The sequence below is a fragment of the Myxocyprinus asiaticus genome, chromosome 25 (assembly GCF_019703515.2).
Source record: "Myxocyprinus asiaticus isolate MX2 ecotype Aquarium Trade chromosome 25, UBuf_Myxa_2, whole genome shotgun sequence".
Taxonomy (NCBI): Eukaryota; Metazoa; Chordata; class Actinopteri; order Cypriniformes; family Catostomidae; genus Myxocyprinus; species Myxocyprinus asiaticus.
The window spans coordinates 14,416,982-14,438,989 of record NC_059368.1 but is presented as its reverse complement, the minus strand read 5'-3'; the positions used below and the strand labels follow the sequence as shown (position 1 = coordinate 14,438,989).

At 38.0% G+C, this 22,008-nt stretch overlaps 1 protein-coding gene across 2 annotated transcripts; it reads right to left on the bottom strand.

The window, feature by feature from the left end:
• Nucleotides 1–31: 31 nt before the first annotated feature.
• Nucleotides 32–12,830, bottom strand: LOC127416384 (protein-associating with the carboxyl-terminal domain of ezrin-like). Of its 2 annotated transcripts, XM_051655717.1 has the most exons (14): nucleotides 12,588–12,830; nucleotides 11,768–11,966; nucleotides 11,040–11,225; nucleotides 10,820–10,933; nucleotides 9,112–9,168; nucleotides 8,920–9,022; nucleotides 8,357–8,468; nucleotides 7,846–7,923; nucleotides 7,629–7,768; nucleotides 7,362–7,549; nucleotides 7,047–7,218; nucleotides 6,099–6,269; nucleotides 5,182–5,960; nucleotides 32–4,785 (listed from the first exon to the last, which is right to left on the bottom strand). In XM_051655717.1, the coding sequence occupies exons 2-14, from the start codon at nucleotides 11,930–11,932 to the stop codon at nucleotides 4,726–4,728; spliced, it is 2,325 nt and encodes a 774-aa protein (XP_051511677.1). In that variant the 5' UTR covers nucleotides 11,933–11,966; nucleotides 12,588–12,830; the 3' UTR covers nucleotides 32–4,725. The 2 variants fall into 2 exon arrangements, with proteins under 2 accessions (XP_051511677.1, XP_051511678.1); XM_051655718.1 differs by lacking the exon at nucleotides 12,588–12,830 and having other exon boundaries at nucleotides 11,040–11,173; nucleotides 11,768–11,905.
• Between the last annotated feature and the right edge of the window lie 9,178 nt (nucleotides 12,831–22,008).

The following is a 22,008-nucleotide window of genomic DNA, read 5'->3' as shown; positions in this document are numbered from 1 at the left end:
TTTAATTCGGCCACCATCTTACTATGCCAGTAAGACCATTCATAATGTAGTGCGCAAATAAATGCAAGAAAGATGACCAGTCACAATTCAGTAAACAAATATTACCATGATGTAATCACTGTTGGTACAATTCAATGACCTTCCTTCCAACCACCTGTCATGTAGATGCCAATCCAATTGATTCCCAATGGATAAAATTGTAGAATGTCATGTTTCACTCGAATGTCATTACAGAAGTCAAATGGGTTGAGAATGCCATGAAGTCAAGTATACCAAAAGTTAATAAACAAAATGTGCTGTAGGTATATGTATGTGTGTGTAATATATATATATATATACACACACACACAGTGCATTCATAAAGTATTCAGATCCCTTCATTTTTTTCACATTTTATGTTGCAGCCTTAAGTTAAAAAGAAAAAACTGAAATATCACATTGACATAATTATTCAGACCCTTTGCTATGATGCTTGAAATTGAACTCGGGTGCATCCCATTTCTCTGGATCATCTTTGAGATGTTTCTGCACTTTGGAGTCAACCTGTGGCAAATGCAATTGATTGGACATGATTTGTAAAGGCACACACCTGTCTATATAAGGTCTCACAGCTAAAAATGCATATCAGAGCAGAAACCAAGTCATGAGGGCAAAGGAACTGCCTGCAGAACTCAGACACAGGATTGTGTCGAGGCTCAGATCTGTGGAAGGCTACAAAAATGTTTTGCCTGCATTAAAGACTCCCAAGAGCACAGTGGCCTCCATAATTCTTAAATGGAACAAGTTTGGAACAACCAGGACTCTTCCTAGAGCTGGCCAAACTGAGCAATCGGGGAGAAGGGCCTTGGTGAGAGAGGTGACCAAGAACCCGATGTTCACTCTGGTTGAGCTCCAGAGATCATGTGTGGAGATTAGAGAAACTTGCAGAAGGACAACCATCACTGCAACACCTCACCAATCTGGGCTTTATGGCATAGTGGCCACATGGAAGCCTCTCCTCAGTCAAAACACATGAAAGTCCACTTGGAATTTGCAAAAAAGCACCTATAGGACTCTCAGATTGTGAGAAACAAGATTCTCTGATGACACAAAGATTGAACTGTTTGGCCTCAGTTCCAAGCATCATGTCTGGAGGAAACCAGGCACCGCTTATCACCCACGCAATACCATCCCAGTGGTTAAGAGGGGTGGTGGTGGGTATTTTCAGCAGCGGGGACTGGTCAGGGTTGAAGGAAAGCTGAACACAGCAAAATAAAGAGATATCCTTAATGAAAACCTAGTCCAGAGCGCTCAGAACCTCAGACTGGGTCGAAGGTTCACCTTCGAACGCAAGAAGGTGCGCAAGAACGCACCTTCTTGCGTTCAACAACGCAAGAGTGGCTTAGGGACAACTCTGTGAATGTCCATGAGTGGCCCAGCCAGAGCCCAGACTTGAACAAATCGAACATCTTTGGAGAAAGTTGAAAATGGCTGTCCACCTATGGTCCCCATCCAACCTGATGGAGCTTGAGATGATCTACAGAGAAGAATGGCAGAAAATCCCCAAATCCAGGTGTGCAAATCTTGTCACATCATATCCAAAAAGACTTGGTGCCAAAGGTGCTTCAATTTAATATTGAGTTAAGGGTCTGAATACTTGCACTGATCAGCCACAACATTAAAACCATCTGCCTAATATTGTGTAGGTTTTTTGTTTTTGCCAGCATTCTGAGTAAATTCTAGAGACTGTTGTGCGTGAAAATCCCAGGAGATCAGCAGTTCAGAAATACTTGAGGAACCTTGGAGTCATTTTTTTTTATACCAGTCTTGCATTTGATTCTTTTGTACAGAGTACTGTTAAAGCATCCTTTTTTCACCTCAGAAATATAGCAAGATTGCGCCCTATGCTAAATTTCTCTGTAGCTGTTAAAGGCGCTGTATAAAATAAAGTTTATTATTATTATTTCTCAAACCAGCCCATCTGGCACTAACAATCATGCCTCGGTCCAAATTACTGAAATCAATTTTTTTTCCCCCCATTCTGATGGTTGATGTGAACATTAACTGAAGCTCCTGACCTATATTTGTATGATTTTAATAAACTGCTGTCACACGATTGGTTGATTAGATAATCGCATGGATGATTGTTGGTGCCAGACAGGCTGGTTTGAGGATTTCTGTAACTGCCGATCTCCTGGGATTTTCACACACAACAGTCTCTAGAATTTACTCAGAATGGTGCCAAAAACAAAAAACATCCAGTGAGGGACAGTTCTGTGGATGGATATGCCTTGTTGATGAGAGAGGTCAACAGAGAATGGCCAGACTGGTTTGAACTGACAAAGTCTACAGTAACTCAGATAACCGCTCTGTACAATTGTGGTGAGAAGAATAGCATCTCAGAATGAATGCAGGTTGGCGCTGTTTTGGCGGCATGAGGGGGACCTATACAATATTAGGCAGGTGGTTTTAATGTTGTGGCTGATCGGTGTATGTTAGTGATGTTTTAGTGAATTATCAAAAATTATTTTTTTGCTTTGTCATTATGGGATATGGAGTGTCGATACAAGAAAAAAATGTAAAGCATTTTAGCAAAAGACTGCAAAAACAAAATGAAAAAAATGAAGGGGTCTGAATACTTTATGAATGCACTGTATATATACAGTGTATGTATATGTATATATGTATGTATGTGAGTAAACAAAATGCAGTTTTTAAATGATAATGTTATTTACTGAAGGAAAAAAGTTATCCAACACCAACTGGGCCTGTATGAAAAGGTATTTGCCCTTTAGTTACTAAATCCCCAAATCTATGAAACTGCATTCATAATGGGGTTCAACTGGACTAGACACACCCAGCCTGGATTACTGCCAGCACTGTTCAATCAAATCAATACCTAAATAGAACTTTTTCAGCAGCATGAAGTTGGCATGAAATATCATCAAATAGCACACTATGCCAAGGTTGAAAGAAATGATGAGAAAAAAGGTGATCATCGGTCACCTGAAACACCAGTCTGGGAAGGGTTACAAAGCTATTCCAAAGGCTCTGGGACTCCAAAGAACCACAGTGAGAGCCATTATCTCCAAATGAAGAACATTTGGCACAGTAGTGAACCTTCCCAGAAAAGGCCCACCTTCCAGAATTCCTCCAAAAGCACAGCGATGACTCATCCAGGAAGTCGCAAAAAAAGCAGAGGATAACATCCAAGGAACTGCAGGCCTGTCTCACATCAATAAAGGTCACTGTTCATGACTCCACTATCAGAAAGACACTGGCTGAAAATGCCATCCATGGAAGTGTAGCAAGGCGAAAACCACTGCTAACTCAGAAGAACATTAAGGCTCATCTGAATTTTGCTAAAACACACCTTGATGATCCTCAAACCTTTTGGGAGACAGTGGAACTGTTTGGAAGAAAGGGTTCCCACTACATCTGGCATAAATCAAACACAGAATTACACACACAAAAAAAATCATACCTATGGTCAAGCATGGTGGTGGTAGTGTGATGGTGTGGGGATGCTTTGCTGCTTCAGGGTCAGGGTGACTTGCAATAATGGACTGAAACATGAATTCTGCTCTCTACCAGAAAATCCTAAAGGAGAACATCCGGTCATCAGTCCATGAGTTGAAGCTCAAGCGCAACTGGATTGTGCAGCAAGACAATGACCCAAAGCCTAGGAGTAAGTCCACATCTGAATGGTTCAAAAGAAGCTAAATTAAAGTTTTGGAGAGGCCTAGTCAAAGTCCTCACTTGAACCCGATGAGATACTGTGGCAGGACATTAAACAGGCAGTTCATGCTCGAAAACCCCCCAGTGTGGCCGAACTAAAGCAGTTCTGCAAAGAGTGGGCCAAAATTCCACCAAAGGTGGTGTGAAAGATGGATCTCCAGTTATCAGAAGCGTTTGCTTGCAGTTGTTGCTGCTAAAGGTGGCACAACCAGCTATTAAGTTTAAGGAGGCAGTTAGTTTTTCACATGGGTGATATAGGTGTTGGATAAATAAATAAATAAATATATATATTTGCAAACTGTATTTTGTGTTTACTTAGGTTGCCTTTGTTTTATGTAATATCTCGTTTGAAGATCTATAACAATTTTAGTATGAAAAATACACACAAAAATAGAAGAAATGAGGAAGGGGCAAATACTTTTTCACAGCACTGTGTTTGTGTGTGTATATATATATATATATATATATGGAATGTTTGAGTCTGTAGGCTTTGTCAAAGTTGGACATACCATAAAACCTTTTTATTTAAGCAGCTGATAATACAAATAAATTATGTCAGGCTCTCATCCAAATATAATGAACACACTTTAGAGTCTATATATTTCTTCACAAGTTGTGGCTGTCCTTTAAGGCTCATAAAAAGCAGTATGGCACTAACAAAATCTGCTTGAAAAACAATGTACCCCAACAGTGCAACAGAATTGAAGAATTGCATAGTAGGATTTGGCAAGTTTAGGTCCACCATGCTATCTTGAAACAACTAAATGGCAACTTAGTTGTTAAAGTAACAACAATTTTTATGTCAACAGTGAGTTGATTAACATATTGCATGGGGTGAGGGGATCTGAAATTAAACACTACCCTCCTAAAATTTAGTTTTTAAAATTTGCTAAACTTGTGTGGTTTAATTGGTTGGTCTAAAGTCATGATAGCATATGTAACAGTGTATTTTGTATGAGCTATTCGTGGGCATTCTCTCATTTGGCTTTCTGAAGAGGACCAAACTGATCACCAGGTGTTCTCATCTTCCCAGTTGAGGTCATCATCACCCCAACCTTCTGCTTCAGTCTGTGAAAAACAAGACAAAAGTTTAGCAAATCATTCAGTTAAACCATTATTCAGCATAGAAATTAGTATATATGAAGGAATGGATGTTAGTAATAATAACAATGTGTCATAATTTCAATATTAAGAATTCCAAAACCTCTTGACCAATGGGTTAACTTTTTCAGTCATTCAGCAGATTGCACGCACAAATAACTATTTCTGGCCAATTCAATATTTTAGAGCAGACCATAACATTTTATGCTCATTTATATTCATTTCAGAAATGTCTGTAACTTTTTAAGATGACATTAATGTACAGGAAATCACAATTTTAAAATACCCTGATATTTCCAGACAATCCTTCAGTTTTGCTCTACAGACCAAATTAATGTAGTGAAATGGACAGATCAAACTCACCTCAGTCATGTCAGCTGCAGCAAACTTAGCAGTGAGGCTCAGAGTGTCTATCGATGAGTCTGCGTTGTCTGATGTCATGTGTCCCAGCGGCCTATTTATGATGGGTTCACTGACCGAGCTTTCCACAGGAAGCAGAAAAGATGAGGAAGACAGCTTTATATCTGGGACCATGTCAGCGAATAAATCTAGCTCTGGATCTTGCTCTGGTTTCTTCTTCACTGCAATGGTGAACTCCTCCCCCAGACTACCAGCTCCATGGCCTTTGATTGTAGTTTTTGGCTTGGGCTCTGATGCTAAGGTTGTTTTGCTGGGTTTGAGAGTGTCAGTTCTCTGGTCCCAACCTGTGTCCCATGAGGTATGGTTATTTTCTGGGGCGCTTTTCACACTAGAGTTCAGTTTCAGTGCTCTAGATTTTCTTTGAGGTCCACCGCTAGGTTCAGACATAGATAATGCATTTCTTTGTTTTGATGTCTTTGGTGCAGAGACTGGTACAGGAGTGGTGGGCGATTGGTCTGAGATCACTTCCGAGTCCTTGAAATCATCCCAGTGTTCCTTGCTCTCATCTCCAGTGTCAGCTGGTATTGCATGGTTTCTCTGGCCTGGAATGCCCGCTGTCTGAATGCTGATCTCGAGTAAATGGCTGTTGTCTTTCTTTACCTCTTCTGAGTCACTCCAATTTGGCCAGTCTTCATCAGGTCTCACTGCTCTGGAGGTCTTTGTGCTGTCCCCAGCCTGCTTGCTCAAACTGAAGCCATTTAGTGGAAAAGTCCTGCTAAGGACTGGAGAGAGCACTTGATTCAGAAGGGTTGCACATTCAAAAACCACAGTATACCATTTAGGTGCATATAAATGTATAAGACCAGACAAATCCAACCTTTTTAAATAAACTGTCACTGTGAATTTCTATTGTAGCATACCTGCCCTCTCTGCAATAGTGTGCTGGGAAGTGGTCTTTTCAGTTGCTCGTATAGAGTACATGTTTTCTAAAACCACTTTTTTGTCCTCAGGCCCTTTAGGGAACAGATTCAGGACCTTCGGTTGTTGTGAGATTTGAGGATGTGATGGCCCAACAATATGCACAGGCGATGCTGCAGAGGAAAGAGTTCAATTGTATATGTGTAAATATACACACAGTGGGGTTCAAAAGTCCACTTGTGAAAATGATTTTATTTAGCATTTTTCAAATTTAATACAGTGCTTTTTTCATTACACATTATCAGCATAACAATTTGAGTGAAAAGTTTAATTGAAAAATGAGCATGAATTTCTCAGTATTTGCAATGCCCCCTTGTGCTTTAATGACAGTATGCACTAGAGCTGGCAAGGAAAAAATCTAAATGTTACAAAGAGCATCTTGTGTGCTTCAATGGAAGCAAGGAAATATGATCTTTCATACAAAGGTTTTGCACACATGGTCAATGTCTCAAATTTGTATTATTTGATCAGTGACCAATAATTATTCTGAACAGTCTTTACAAATCACAGAAAAGAAAAAGAAAAAGAGAATAAAACATTTGTAATGTCAATTCACGTGAACGCGTTATTGTCAAAAAAGTTTGTGTATTAAATTTAACGAATCTCAAGTTCATGCGTTAACTTTTTAAGAACGTTTTTTAGAATGGCACAAATATTGCCAAACATAATATAAAATAATATAACATAATATCATAAATCTCCAAAGAGGATCGTAATGTAAACAATTAATTGTCAATGGTAAATGAAAAATCAAGGTAACTTCTTATGGTCATTATCATGATCATTATTAAATATGAGCCATTTTTAGTGAAATATATAGAGAACTGTACTAAGCATACCATACTGATTAAAAAAATAATATTATAATGCATTAACAGGCAGTATCTTACTCTCTGGGGTGACCTCTGTGGACTTGGTAAAGTTTGGCGTAGTCCGTTTAAAGACTTTGGTCCTCTCCCCACCAACAACTACTTGGGCACCCAGCAACGGAACCAGCACAGCTAGGCTTTGTAGCGTCATGGCAACGAGTGAGTCATTCGTATCTCTCATTCCCAGCAGAACCTGCAAGATAAATCAAGGGAAACAACTCTAAAACAATCACATTTTAGTTATCAACTTAAAAACATTCAGAATTTCCTCAAACGTTTGTGGAAAGAATTGCAAATTACTAAGCTGTTGATACGAATACAGAATTCTAACAGTACCTGAGGAAGAATCTGGTTTTTTAGTTCTTCATGAGGAAAGAACTCTGCGTAGACGTGAATGTGAGAGAGAAGCACAATCCTGACATGCTCCTCGTTCACCTTAAAGAGCTTAAGAAGCTGAGGAACCACGTATCTCCGATACAAAGACACAGACAGCAGACACTCCTCACCGGCGCTCACACCCGAATCTGTACAGTAGAAAACAGACACATCAACACAGTGACTGATATTACTAAACATGCCCGAGTTTGATCTCTTAATAACTACCTTGTTTAGGCCGTAAGAGGTGAGGAAGAAAGCTTTTCACAGCCATGGGTTCAGCAAATATCAGAGAATTTAGCAGTTTAGGAGCCAGACGGGTAGCAATTAATTCCTCTGGGAGGTTCAGAACACGGTCCAAGAGAAACCTACACAAACACAACTATTTTACGTACATGTCACCCTTCTAGAGTAATCAAATCATGCACTTGAGAGGGAAGCTTACTTAAAAAATTCATTTTTCTCCTCCTCAGTTTTCAGGGTCAAACTCTTCAGAAAATTCATGATATCCAGGAAGTCATTTCTATAAGAGTTAAACATTGCAAAGTTTAGGATATGAACTCAAACCCTGTTTACACTGAATTTAAGTTACAAGTGAAGAGAGTAATTTCTGCAACACTAGCGTCACCTAATGGAATCGCTAAATTAATGATTGTTTTCAAACTGTTTTCCCGAACACTCCCCGTCTACCATTCATGGGGTCAAACAAATAGTCCTTCCCCAATCTCAGGCCATTGGTTAGTATTCAAACTTTTGTTGTTGTTGTTGTTGTTGTTGTTCAGAAAATCAACCTACACCTGGCTTAAATATAGGAGGTATTTTAACCTTGAATTACACACAAAGTTTAAATGAACTTTTGTCAAATGAAAGTTGATTTTAAAAGAAGTCTTTCCCTTGAATGGCCACAAAAATGTTATTTTTCAAGGTATATTTCTCAAAAGAAATTTGAGGCAAACCTGAAAAATGTATGGGTCAGCAAACTGCTGAGAGATGGGCGAGACATTGGGTCAGGGGTCAAGAGGCTGACCTGCAGCGTGTTCTTTAGACTCTCCAACAAATCATCTGAGACTGAGACAGACGGTTTGGGTGTAGGACCAGGTGGAGGTTTTAAAAATGGGGAACAGACATGGAAAATGTTACACATAAGAAACAGAGGCAATGGAAAACATACCACCATTAGCAAGTAATAGTGAGTGCAACAACACATTTGGTTTCAGTGAGGCTCTGCTCCAAGAAAAAACATAAAAGCCAAAATGTTGCATCCACATTACAGTCAGTGCTTCTCTGGATCATTTTGTTCTTTGAACATGAAGACCTCATAACCTGCTCTGAATGGAAAACTTGTCTTTACACTGCGGCTGGCGTGAAATACCGTCTTGAATGCTCTTGTCAATCAAAACATTTATTCAAGGGTCGTAATTCAACAGCAGTAAGGGCTTAGCAACTGCCACCACAGGAGGAATCGTAGACACATTCAGTCTGCTTTACATGGGTCTGTTGAATTAAGAGTGTTACTAACCATGTCCCGTCAGGAGTGGAAGAAGAGCCTCCACCATCACACCCAATGAAAAAGCGTCTCGGGAGTGGGCATGCTTGTCGGGAAGTGTTTTGAATCCTTCAAGCTACAAAGAAAACAAAACATTATTACTAGTCACTATGATGTGACTAAAAACAACAGATTAAATGCTTATTGTGGATTAAACTTCCCAACCTTTTCCTCAGGAGGAATGGCACTGTTTTCTCTTACATTCTGAAAGCTTCTGAGAAACTGGAGAGAAGGTCACACAAGGAGTTGGAAAAGAACTTTAGCTATAGGCGGTATTAAAAGTATATAACTATTTTTAAAGGAGTCACGCTATGAAAAACAGAAAATTCCTTCATCTTTTGAAATAAAAGTTAAATATACTATATATTTCTAAACTTTGAATCTGTCACAATGTAATTCAGGCTTTGCAATGAGGCTGTTAATGAAGGATGGGGCAACTGCAACTATATTGGGCCTGACTGCAAACCTGCAGCCCAAAAGTAAACACTGTTGCTTATTTCACATATGAAGACTGAAATCTTAAAAGGCACAGCAGAAAAACTCTAAAGGTCAGAAATGTTAGAAATTAGAGGTCGACCAATAGTGGATACCCATAACTAAGGTGGTGGAAAAGGCAGTTAACTGATGAATCGGCCAATAGTTTTTAAAATCGATTTGTAGAATGTAAAACAAAATTCTTAGTCTTTCCTGACTACAATGGGCACAGACACAGAGGCTACAAGTGTTCAAAATGAATAAAATCCCAGATGCAGCTTTTATTGTTCTACCAAAATCCCAATAATAACCAGAAAAATTAAGATTTGGTGTATAACGCAGTACTTTTAACAAGACTAAATCATAACGGGGACTCTTATTTTGTAATGACGGCGACTTGTATATCACCAGATGAGGTTTAACCAGGAATAAGGTTTATTATTATTCACAAGATATTAAGTTAGAGACACAATGTATGTGCTGTCGGAGCGTGTTTCCATATACTAGTACTCACATTTTCTTTGCATGCCCTTGCTTAAATTTAGAACACTACTTAATTATCTTAATTACCTCTAGTAGAAATGGTCATGAAAAACTAAATTATGACTGTTTTGGTGCAAGAAAATTAGACCTGTAGGAAAACAAAATAATTCTGAAAAGGGTATGATATGTTCCCTTTATTAAACAGCTCTCTGGAATACTCGATTCTGATGGCGTCATCTAGCAGCCTGATATTTTTGAGTAACAACCACACATCCACGTATCAGACCGCTCATACGGGTTTTGCGAGACATCTTTCCTGCTTCTTGAATCACTGTGTGATCACTACAAGTAAGCTAATAAAATAACTGAAACTCAAATCAATGTATCATGTCCATTTATTTCTTTATTTGGCAAGTAATCTTTTAAGTAAAATTATTAAATTATTAATTATAAATTATAATTATTAATAAGCTGGATAATGAGCAGTCAGATGGTTATTAATTACGAAATAAACACCAACAGAAAACCGACGCAAACCGGAGGTGGAATTTAGCTGTTCAGCAATTTCTTTTGTCTCACATAATTACATAATTTCAACGCCAATCATTGTTTAATTTCCATGTATTTATTTATTTGGCAAGTACTCTCGTAATAGACTGGATAATGAGGAGTCAGTTGGTCATTTGCACAGAATAAACACAAACAGAACACCGATGCAAACCGGAGGTGGATTTCAGCTCTTTAGCGATTTATTTCTTCAAACATAATTACATCATTTCAATGCAAATTACGGCAAAATAAACCCCTTCAGGCTGATACAAGACCACATCTGGAAATATTTTGTGATAACAACCGGCTCACTGTACATTATCCCTTACTTAAGGTATGCATGTATGTACAGGGCAAATTATTTCACCTCTGGTGTCGCCTCAAAAAACTTGCAGACAGTTTCCATCCCACCCAGCTTCCAATGACCATCCTCACTCACAAACACTGAGGACATGCACACGTTGTTGTGACTTGATTTGTCCTTAACAACAGAGAGAAAGAAGATAAAAAACAAAGTGTATATTATGTCATTGATCAATCAAGTGTCTAAATAAAAACCCTTGCGTTAACTGTGAATGAAATCTTACCCTGTCATGTAGAAAGACTAGCGCTTGCAGCAGGTCGTAGAGGCCTGCACAGATCTCCTCTGGGGTGAGACTCTCTAGCAGCCGTTCTAATGGCTGAACTGGCTCTGTCACTAAATGAATTCCTCCATCCTGCACTGAGCATGACAGGAAGCGAAGCAGACATGGATGCCTTAATGTTTTCAGGTGCTGTAAAGGATCAGGTGAATTTACTTTCAATGCACATGACAGGTTATGTCCTGACATAGATGTATACTGTTTTCCCAACCAACTTAAACCTTGCAGATCTTGTTCGTTTTGTCCATGCCAGTGGTCACACTAACTACACTAACAGTCTACACACTAAGTTTGGCCACATGTCACTGATTTTTCATATGATCTTTTTTTTAATTTTTTTATTAAGGCTTTTGCTTAAATGCTTGAAATTAGCTGTGCATACAAATATAAACTGTGCCTACATATAACTTTCTTAACGAAAGTAAAATGTTATGTTTTTTTTAATGTAAATAGCATCCCAAGTTGGTTGAGAGAATGCCCAGGGTGTACAGAGCTTTTTATCTACGCAAAAGGTGGTTACTTTGAGGAATCTACTTTTAACATTTGCTAGTTACTTCATAATTCCCCTACTTCCATTGTGCTCCGTTTTGACTACTATGAGTGGGAATGCCCAAACTTTTGAATGGTAGCTTGCATCATTGCTGAGGTTACATATATCAGCTGTTCACATATACCTTGGCAGCTTTATTGACTTTATCTTCATTGTCTTGCTTATGTACAAAGACTGAAGCAGGCTTGCCATCCTGAAGGAGGGCAGAGTACATAGTAAGACCAGAAGGCAGCGTCAGCAATGGCTCTTCCAGTACACAGCTTGGCAGGGCACTGCTCTCAGCACCCATCCTTACTGTTAGGGGATGCTGTCTGCTTATCACACTGTTACACAAATAAAACAACATGCTTTCAGTTAATACCTGTACTACAGAGAACATACAAATCTTGAATATATTGTAGTCTCGGTATCCATGCTGATGACAGACACTGTCATAGTTGTATAGTATTGTTACTGTATAACAATACAGTAACCTTTCATCTGCAACACTGGAAGCAGTATAATGTGTCTTGAAATTATAAACACCATGCAAGATGTCAAGAAACATATTAAATAAAGCTATCAAACAATTATCCTAATTCGGTCCTAGTCTAACCTGGGTTTCAAAGACAATCTGAATATAATATGAGACTGATCAAACTAAGTGGTTTGTCATTGTAATGTTTAGCATTTGGTTGTAATTGTATATAATTTCCAAGTAACAAATAGTCAATACTGTTACGTTCAAGCTTTCCAATCAACGTGTCATGTCAGGAATTCTTGCCAGGACTTACAGAGCACATTGATACTTTATTTACACTGACAGACTCAGACTGGACAGCTGCTTACTTCTTTACTTCTAGCTCTGATTCGGTATACATTTTAATTAGTACTCAAGCTATCATGAAATCTGTTTATTTTCTGTTTGGATCTGATTCATGAGAGCTGCAGAGCGAGCAGACTACCTGTACGGTGGTGTCACCTCGCAGGGGTAGTAGGAAGTCAACTGACTAGGAAAACCAATTTTCCTTTCCAGCAGAAATCATTATGTATAAAGCTCAACAGCCCGACCAGCGTTTGCTTTCCATCTTTAGTGCGGTGGAAAAGCGCTCCGAATTCATTTTCTCAACAACAAGTTAGTTGTTTTGACAGACTGCATCGATCATGTATTTTTAACCAGGAACGATGCTCTACTTCCCGTCCGCGAACCATAACAGAGGTATTTAGCAGAGACGGGCCACTTCTATTAAAATTAATGGGCGCTCTGAGCGCCCAACGGTCAACGGATGTAGAAAGGAAGTCCCGCCTTACAGTTAAAAGAGCCAATGACCTTTTAGATACAGACATCACCTGTCAATAAACTCTAAAATGCGCATGCGTGTTAGCTATACAAGCCTGGAAAATTACGTTCTTTAGCGTAATATGAGGAAAAGAATCACAAATTATGATACCAGTATTGTTAGATTTTATTGCTGATTTGATATATTTATTTGATCGTAATCTTGACCAAACGTTTTTGAGATTTTGGTCTTTCTCCATTCAAGTTGATTGGAGCTGCACGAGCATGACTGGAAATAGCCTCACGAGAGTGTTCCAAAGATAGCCGACAGTGGACTGACTTGCTATAAACACTTTGACCATAAACACTGCTCTTCCGGTTATAGATTTGGACGAAACCATTGGCGAGTAATATTACTTTATAGGGGGGTTACTAAGTCATCAACAAAGGCGAATATGTTTGACAAAACTACATTTTAGGTTTAAATTTTAAGCAAAAACATACATTTATAAAATAGTGTTTTTGCCCCACGTGCTTGCTTATGAAGTTGTTTGAAAGTGCACTGCATAAATGTAATGGATTCGTATCCACCGAAATATCGTTAATGATCTAACCGTCGGTGGTGTGAGAGAACGCAGGTTGACAGACTGGGCAGGGCACGAGCATAATTGATTATATTGGCAAATGTTGAGTTCGGTTATCATCGTGGGTTAAAGGAATATTCCGGGTTCAATATAAGTTAAGCTCCATCGACAGCGTTTGTAGCATAATATTGATTACCACAAACATTTATTTCGACTTTTCTTTAAAAAAGAAATAATAAAATAAAAAAATCTTGGTTCCTGTGAGGCACTTACAATGGAAGTGAATGGGAGCCAGTTTTTTTTTTTTTAATCACTAAAATACTCACTGTTTCAAAAGTATAGCCACAAGACATAAAGGATATGCGTGTAAACATGATTTTTAGTGCGATAAAATTGCTTACTAACCTTTTCTGTGTAAAATGTTACAGCCGGATCAATGCTGCAACAAGAAAGGGAGACTAAAACAGTAATGACATTTTTGGTTAAGAATTTATTACAAGATTCTAGGGGTTTTTAGACAGGGAAAACATGAAATATGGAAGGGGGAAAAAAGTATCCAAAACAGCGAAGTCAAATGAGGCATGTTCAGAGACGGTGTATCTTCTCCTCTATCCTTATGATCGTCGGTGGTGCCCCTGAATGAACGAATGAGGAACACTTAAATAGACCACATCCTATTAGGATCAGGTGTTTCCCATCTTCTCTGAAACCTGTGGAGTTGACAGCGCATAGAACAAAACAGAAAGTGAAAGAAATAAAAAAATCACACAGACAGGACCGTAACAAAAGTTATAGCCAATTTTACAACTTGGTCACCATTAGGATGTGATGTCAGCAAACCCAAAAATGACTATTTAAACAACTTTACAGCTCAAATGATATGCAAGTTTTAACAAAAGAATTAAGTGCTTTTATAAAGTTATAAGCTTCACAATTCAATATTCACTTTCATTGGCCCCATTCACTTCCATTGTAAGTGTCTCACTGTAACCTCGATTTTTGCTTCTTTATATATATATATATATATATATATATATATATATATATATATATATATATATATAAAGAAAAGGAGGGACAAGTCGAAATACATTTTTGTGTTAATCAACATTATGCCACAAATGCTGTCTATTGAGCTAAACTTGTATTCAACCTGGAACATTCTTTTCAATGATCCCAAACAATTTTACTTATTTTTATTTTATTGTCCATAATATAATAAAAAGACTGTTTTGTATGTTTTCTCTAGCCCCTTTTAAAATCCTAAAACTAGTCTGGGGAATACATTGAGGAAAAGGGATTATGACATTTAATGATATTTATAATAAACATAAATATACAAACACACACCCATTGTAGCAAAAACTGACTGAACAAAGAGTGTGAGAATGTTTGCTGTCCGATTTGTGAAGCAACTCTTCACAGATAATTAGGTAACACATTAAAATAAGATTACAATTGTTAACATTATTTAACAACATTAGTTAACATGAACTAACAATGAATAATACTTTTACAGCATTAATTTATCATGGTTAATTTTAATTTCAACATATTCTAAAACATTTTTTCAATTAAAAGTTGCATTTGTTTACATTAGTTATGCATTAATAACTAACAATGAACAGAAGTATTTGTATTAACTAACATTAACAAAGATTAATAAATACTGTAAAAAATGTTGTTCATTGTTTGTTCATGTTACCAAGTGCATTTACTCATGTTCACAAATGTAACCTAATATGCTACCGAAATTTGAATAAAATTCAGATTTTTTATTAATTCTTATCTAAGTGGTTAAATATATTATTCTTAGAATAAACAGATACATAGTAATCTAAAGGTCAACAGATATAATTACAAAAAGATGATATTCGAATATCCCTCACAAACCCTCTTATGATGACCATGTGTTTTTATTGCCAATGCTTATTTTCCAGAAAGAAATGTTACAATGAAACAATGGCAATTCACAAGTAACAATTTAATTACATATTGTGCCATTTTAACTCATCTTATTTGATCTTAAAAAGGCTTGAATAAGTAGCATTACATTATTAACTAGCAGAGGCCCCATATTTTGTAATGCCTCCAGTAGAGAACAACTGACATGGCCACATATCTGTCATTTCTTCTGCTGTGTGCATATGACACTTTCACAAGCTGTGCAGATCTGAGTAAGTCAATATTTGATTATGTGTATGTTTGTGTATTTGCATATATACACCAATCAGCCACATTAAAACCACCTGCCTAAAATTGTGTTGGTCCCCCTCGTGCCGCCAAAACCGCGCCAACCCGCATCACAGAATAGCATTCTGAGATGTTATTCTTCTTACCACAATTGTACAGAGTGGTTATCTGAGTTGCCATAGGCTTTGTCAATTCGAACCAGTCTGACCTCTCTCATCAACAAGGCATTTCCGTCCACAGAACTGCCTTTCACTGGATGTTTTTTGTTTTTGCCCCATTCAGAGTAAATGTTAGAGACTGTTGTGGATGAAAATCCCAGGAGATCAGCAATTACAGAAATACTCAAACCAGCCCATCTGGCACCAACAAGAGCAAGAGCCTGTTTGTTAAATTCTTCAATATTTACAGTGTTTGTAATGTAGGATTGCCCCTTTCAATATTTATCTATCTACATATTTATTACACATTTTGTTACATGCTTCTTTACATGTATATTTTGTACAATTTAAAAGTATTTAAACTAAGTTTTCATTGATATCTATAACAAGCGCTAAAATGGAACTGCCTCTTTAAGCATACTAGTTCAGCAAACATCTGACAGAGGTGTTTCAGTTGAATGCACATCAACGAGAGCAGTTGTTTTTACAACATCCATGCAAATGTGTGATTAGAATAAATGTTTGTTTTACTTTTTGATCAACAATTGACTGTAAATAACATAACTCAATAAAAATGGATTGCCTGGATCTGATATTTATACACACAAAATAATGGAACGAGTCAAACCAATATTTTTATTGCATAATGTGTATTAGCTTATGTGTAAAAATATTTATTGTACAAGTTCTCAAATTCAAATCTACAAGCTATTAAGTTTTGCAAACTTTTACCTTCCAAAAGGCGTATTGCACTGGTCTGTAGCCATGCTGTAAGATGGAGAATGTTGTGAAAACAGTCCATGGAAAAGTTAACCAAAATCAGAGTTGACCTTGTTAATTGCAATTTAAATGTAACTATGGCATATCACGGCTTAACTAAAGCGATAGTGGCACCGCAAAATCTCAGGACCCACTGCAGCCAAATAAGGTAAATTTCCCTTTCTCGCAGTAAAAGGATCTCGGTGCTAAAGTTGTTCTTCACCACTGCTCAACTCAATCACTGGCGAGTGAAATCTGAACATTTACTAGCCAGTGGCTGATAACAGACTTTTTTTTTTGTCACATAGCGCAAAACTTGGTCACATATGGAGTGATTGTTATTTATGTTGAGGGCTGTGTAAATGTTGTCATAAAATCAACAGGAATGCACATTTTATAAACTCCCCCAATCCATACGTCAACACTAAACCTAACTGTCAATCATGTAAATATTTAATTCTAAAGCGAAAATTCAACCTCAGAATTGTGCTAAACATTATTTGTGAATGCAATTACTTCCTGGTTCCCATGGGACCAGAATCTGTGTCTCAGAGGTTGTTCGCGCAATGTGCTATCAGTAGGGCTAGAGGGAAATGTGTTCACACTTAAATTGATACAAAAATGTCTGATGGAGGATGATTTCAGAGTACATGATGAAAGCAACATACCAATTTCCAACATGATAATGTTGTAGTCCATGGGTATTCTATCATAAATACAAAAGTGTAGTCCTTTCCAGACTCCACCAGCACGCTCCATGGTGATGGGAATCCTGAGCAATCTACAAAACAATTGCCATCTGAGGTGACAACTTCCAGCACAAAACAGCCCCAAGAGAGCACTGTTCCCTCCAGCCCAGTATCCCTAAATGAGAACATCACTCCCACCAGCCCCAAGATAAGACCACATTCCCAGTCAGCAACACACCATCTGAAGACAATGTAAGCACAGCACCAACAGAGGCTCCTACAAGTGCAGTGCCAACAGAGAGTCCTACAAACGCAATACCTACAGAGGGTTCTACAAGTACAATACAAATAGAGGGACTTACAAGTACAATACCTACAGAGTATCCAACAAGTGCTGCACAAACAGGGAGTCCTACAAGTGCAATACCAACAGAGTTACCTACAACCCCAATTCGGAAAAAGTTGGGACAGTATGAAAAATGCTAATAATAATAAAAAAAATAAAAATAAATAAAAAAAAAGAGTGATTTTTAAATTATATTCACCATTTTCTATATTGAAAGCACTACAACTAAATATATGTTTTACCTTATGAATTTAATTGTTTTTTTGAAAATGTACATTAATTTCAAATCGGATGATTGCAACACACTACAAAAATTTGGGACAGTTGAATATTTAACATCACCACTGTGAAACAACACAATTTCTTCTAATAACACTTATTAAGAATTTAGGCACTGAAGACATATGTTTGTTAAGTTTGAAAAGTGGAATTTTCCCCCATTCATCCATTATGCAGCTGCAGATTTGTACAGCTTCAGCTGCAGAATTGTACAGGATCTTTGTTGCCGTATTGTGTGCTTCATAATGCACCACACATTCTTAATTGGAAATGGTCAGGACTGCAGGCAGGCCAATCTAGCACCTGCACTCTCTGCTTATTCGGCCAATATGTGGTTTAAAGTTGTCCTGCTGGCAGTATATGCTGCTCCAAAATCTGTACATATCTGTCTGCATTAATGGTGCCCTCACAGATATCCGAGTTACCCATGCCATAGGCACTGACACACCCCTGGCCCATACAGACACTGGCTTTTGGACCTGACGCTGATAGCAGCTTGGATGGTCCTTTACCTCGAACACGACGGCTGTATTTTTCAAAATCTATTTGAAATGTGGACTCATCAGACCATAAAACATGGCTCCACTGTTTTACTTTCCATCTAAGATGAGACCGAGCCCAGAGAAGTCGGCAGCACTTCTGGACAGTGTTGATGTAGGGCTTCTGCTTTGCATAGTAAAGAGTTAACTTGCATCTGTGGATGCAGCAGTGAATGGTGTTGACTAACAAAGGTTTACTAAAGTAATCCCAATCCCATGTTCATGATATCCATTACAGATGAATGATGTTTTTTAAGACAGTGACGTCTGAGGGATTAGAGATCACGCACATTCAGAAGTGGTTTTCGTCTTGCCCTTTATGCACCAAGATTTGACCATATTCCTTGAATCTTTTAACTATATTGTGCAATGTAGAGGGTGAAATGCCCAAAATCCTTCCAATTTATCTTTGAGGAACATTGTTCTCAAAGTGCTGAATTATTTGCTGAAGCATCTGTTGGCAAACTAGCAAGTCTCGAATGATCCTTGCTCTTGAAGGACTAGGCTGTTTTTGGAGGCCCCTTATATGCTATGACACGATTGCCTCACCTGTTTAACATCTCCTATTTTACATTGCCTTGTTATTTTAACTCGTCAAATTGTTATTAGTCTTAAATTGTCCCTGCCTCAATTTTTATGGAGTGTGTTGCAATCATCTGATTTCAAATTACTGAACATAACAAAACAAATAAATTCACAAGGTAAAACTATAAGGAAGATAATTTACAAATCACTCCTTTTTGTTTTTATTAGCATTTTTCATACTGTCCCAACTTTTTACGAAATGGGGTGTTCAATCAATCAAAGTTTATTTTTATAGCACACTTAGAAACAACAAATGTTGACCAAAGTGCTGTACAAAACTGACCAACATGCAATAAATAGTAAAACAAAATAAGAATAAAATAAAATGATACTGCACAATATGTTACAATTACTCATAAGCAAGGGAGAACAGGTGGGTCTTTAGATTAGACTTAAAAAGATCTAAGGTTGTACAAGACCTAATCAATAGCGGCAAAGCATTCCACAAGCGAGGGTCCATGACAGAAAAAGAATGATCACCCATAGTTTTAAGACGAGTCCATGGAACACACAACAGTAGACTCTGAGACAATCTTAAAGACCTTGGAGTCTGATATTGGTGGAGCATTTCAGAAATATAAAGTGATGCCAGCCCATGGAGGCCCTTATATACCAACAATAAAACCTTAAACTGAATCCTGTATGAGACAGGTAACCAGTGCAAAGAAGCCAAGACCGAGGAAACACTGTCATATTTCCTTGTTCCAGTCAGGAGCCTTGCAGCTGCATTTTGCAAAGTCCAGATAGTGATGCTTGAGATACACCTAAATACAGTGCATTACAATAATCAAGTCTAGAAGAGATCAAATCAGATTACAATCTCCAGATCCTATAAAGACAAAAACATTTTTAATTTTGATATTTGCCAGAGTTGGAAAAAAACACCTCTAACCACAGCCTTTTTTTTAAATAAAATTTTAATTGAGAGTCAAAGATGACACCAAGGTCGCATGCTTCTGTATGAAGATTAGATGCCAAATGCCCTAAATGTTTAGTTAAATTATTAAAAGAATCAGCTTTGCCAAAAAATACAACTTCTGTCTTAGAATCATTGACCTGGAGAAAATTAGCCGCCATCCATCTTCAAGTCAAGTGGCTTTTATTGTCATTTCAACCATATATAGCTAGTACAGTACACAGTGAAATGAAACAATGTTCTTCCAGGAACATGATGCTACATAAAACAACATAAAAACAAACACAGAACTACGTGAGACTAAACAGAACTAAATAAGACCTACACATTACTACATAAAGTGCATGTGTGCAAACAATAATTGCTAAATGTGCAAATTGCAAAGGGAGTCAGATGGTGTTCAGTTGTTTGTGTGTGTGTGTGGGTGTGTGTGTCAGTCCAGTCTCTGAATATTGAGGAGTCTGATGGCTTGGGGGAAGTAACTGTTATACGGTCTGGCTGTGAGGTACCGAATGTTTTGGTAACTTTTGCCAGACGGCAGGAGGGTGAAGAGATTGTGTGAGGGGTGCGTGTGGTCATCCACAATGCTGGTGGCTTTGCAGTTGCAGCGTGTGGTGGAAATGTCAATGATGGAGGGAAGAGAGACCCTGATGATCTTCTCAGCTGTCCTCACTATCCTCTGCAGGGACTTGTGATCTGAAATGGTGCAATTTCCAAACCAGGCAGTGATGTAGCTGCTCAGGATGCTCTCGATAGTCCCTCTGTAGAATGTGGTGAGGATGGGCGGTGGGAGATGTGCTTTTCTCAGCCTTCGCAGAAAGTAGAGACGCTGCTGGGCTTTCTTGGTTATGGAGCTGGTGTTGAGGGACCAGGTGAGGTTCTCCACCAGGTGAACACCAAGGAATTTGGTGCTCTTGACGATCTCCACAGAGGAGCCGTTGATGTTCAGTGGAGACTTTCAAATCGATTTCTGCAGGTGGTATGGCCCAAAAGTACACCTACCAAATTGTGGGGAAAAGCCAAGGATTCCCGTGTTCACAGGGAGGAAAAGATCCAGAAGAGAAGTTGCTAAGCAATCACAAGTTTGAAGTCAACAACATTATAACATTTAAGATGTCACAATTAATCAGAGAATACTAGGAAATTAGATATGAAGGGAGGGGAAAGGAGAAAATCTGATGAAGGCAGTTGGCAAGGCTTTTGTGCATTTAAGCATTTGTGTATTCATGTTCTGCAGAAAAGTGAAGATAGCTCTATGTTCCATACTTCCTGGAACACATGTTTCACCATGATAGCCTCAAACAAGAGATTGTTACTTTGAGGCCTAACAGACCAGATAAATCAATCCTTAAAAATTAACCCTCTACTTTGTTAATTGCATTGGTCGAGGATTCCACAGCTTTTGACCAATAATTCGACTTGCCCTTTTCAATTGCTTGTTATTACTGCATAAAGATTTCTGAAAATCATTTTATAGAGACAGCACTCAAAAAGACCAAAAGAAATACGCAAGAACTGAGCACAATTAGAAAAGTATAGATTGACTTCAGAAATTTTCATAGTTTTTCATGGCCTGTAAATTACTAGTTTCCAACCATGGTGACCTTGGCTGTGTCTGTGCCCTCAAGGGTGAAAGAGGGATACAAATATTATGTATTTTCTCAAAGTGAGTGTAATGTGAACCATTTAAGTTGGTTAAAAACTGGTACTGGACGATTAAGACCATGAATTTTTGGCAAGCAACACAATTGTAAGAGGACATGCAGAACTTGATAATAATTCTCCTGCTCTAGCTAGATTTGTCATTTTAATTTGTCAGCACAATCGAATGCCTATGTAATGATCACTCAAAGTTGATATTTTTAGAAATGTTTTACTGCACGCAAGAAGCATAACAGCTTTGAAATATTTGGAAAGAAATTCTCTCTCTTATACTTCTTGTTCATGTCTTTCACAGAAAAGTACTACAGCATGAAGATGGAAAGGGAAAAACCAGTGATCTTAAAACCTGCTCACGGCCCAAAGGAAAACTCAGCAAACAGCTTCTTCAAATGTCCAG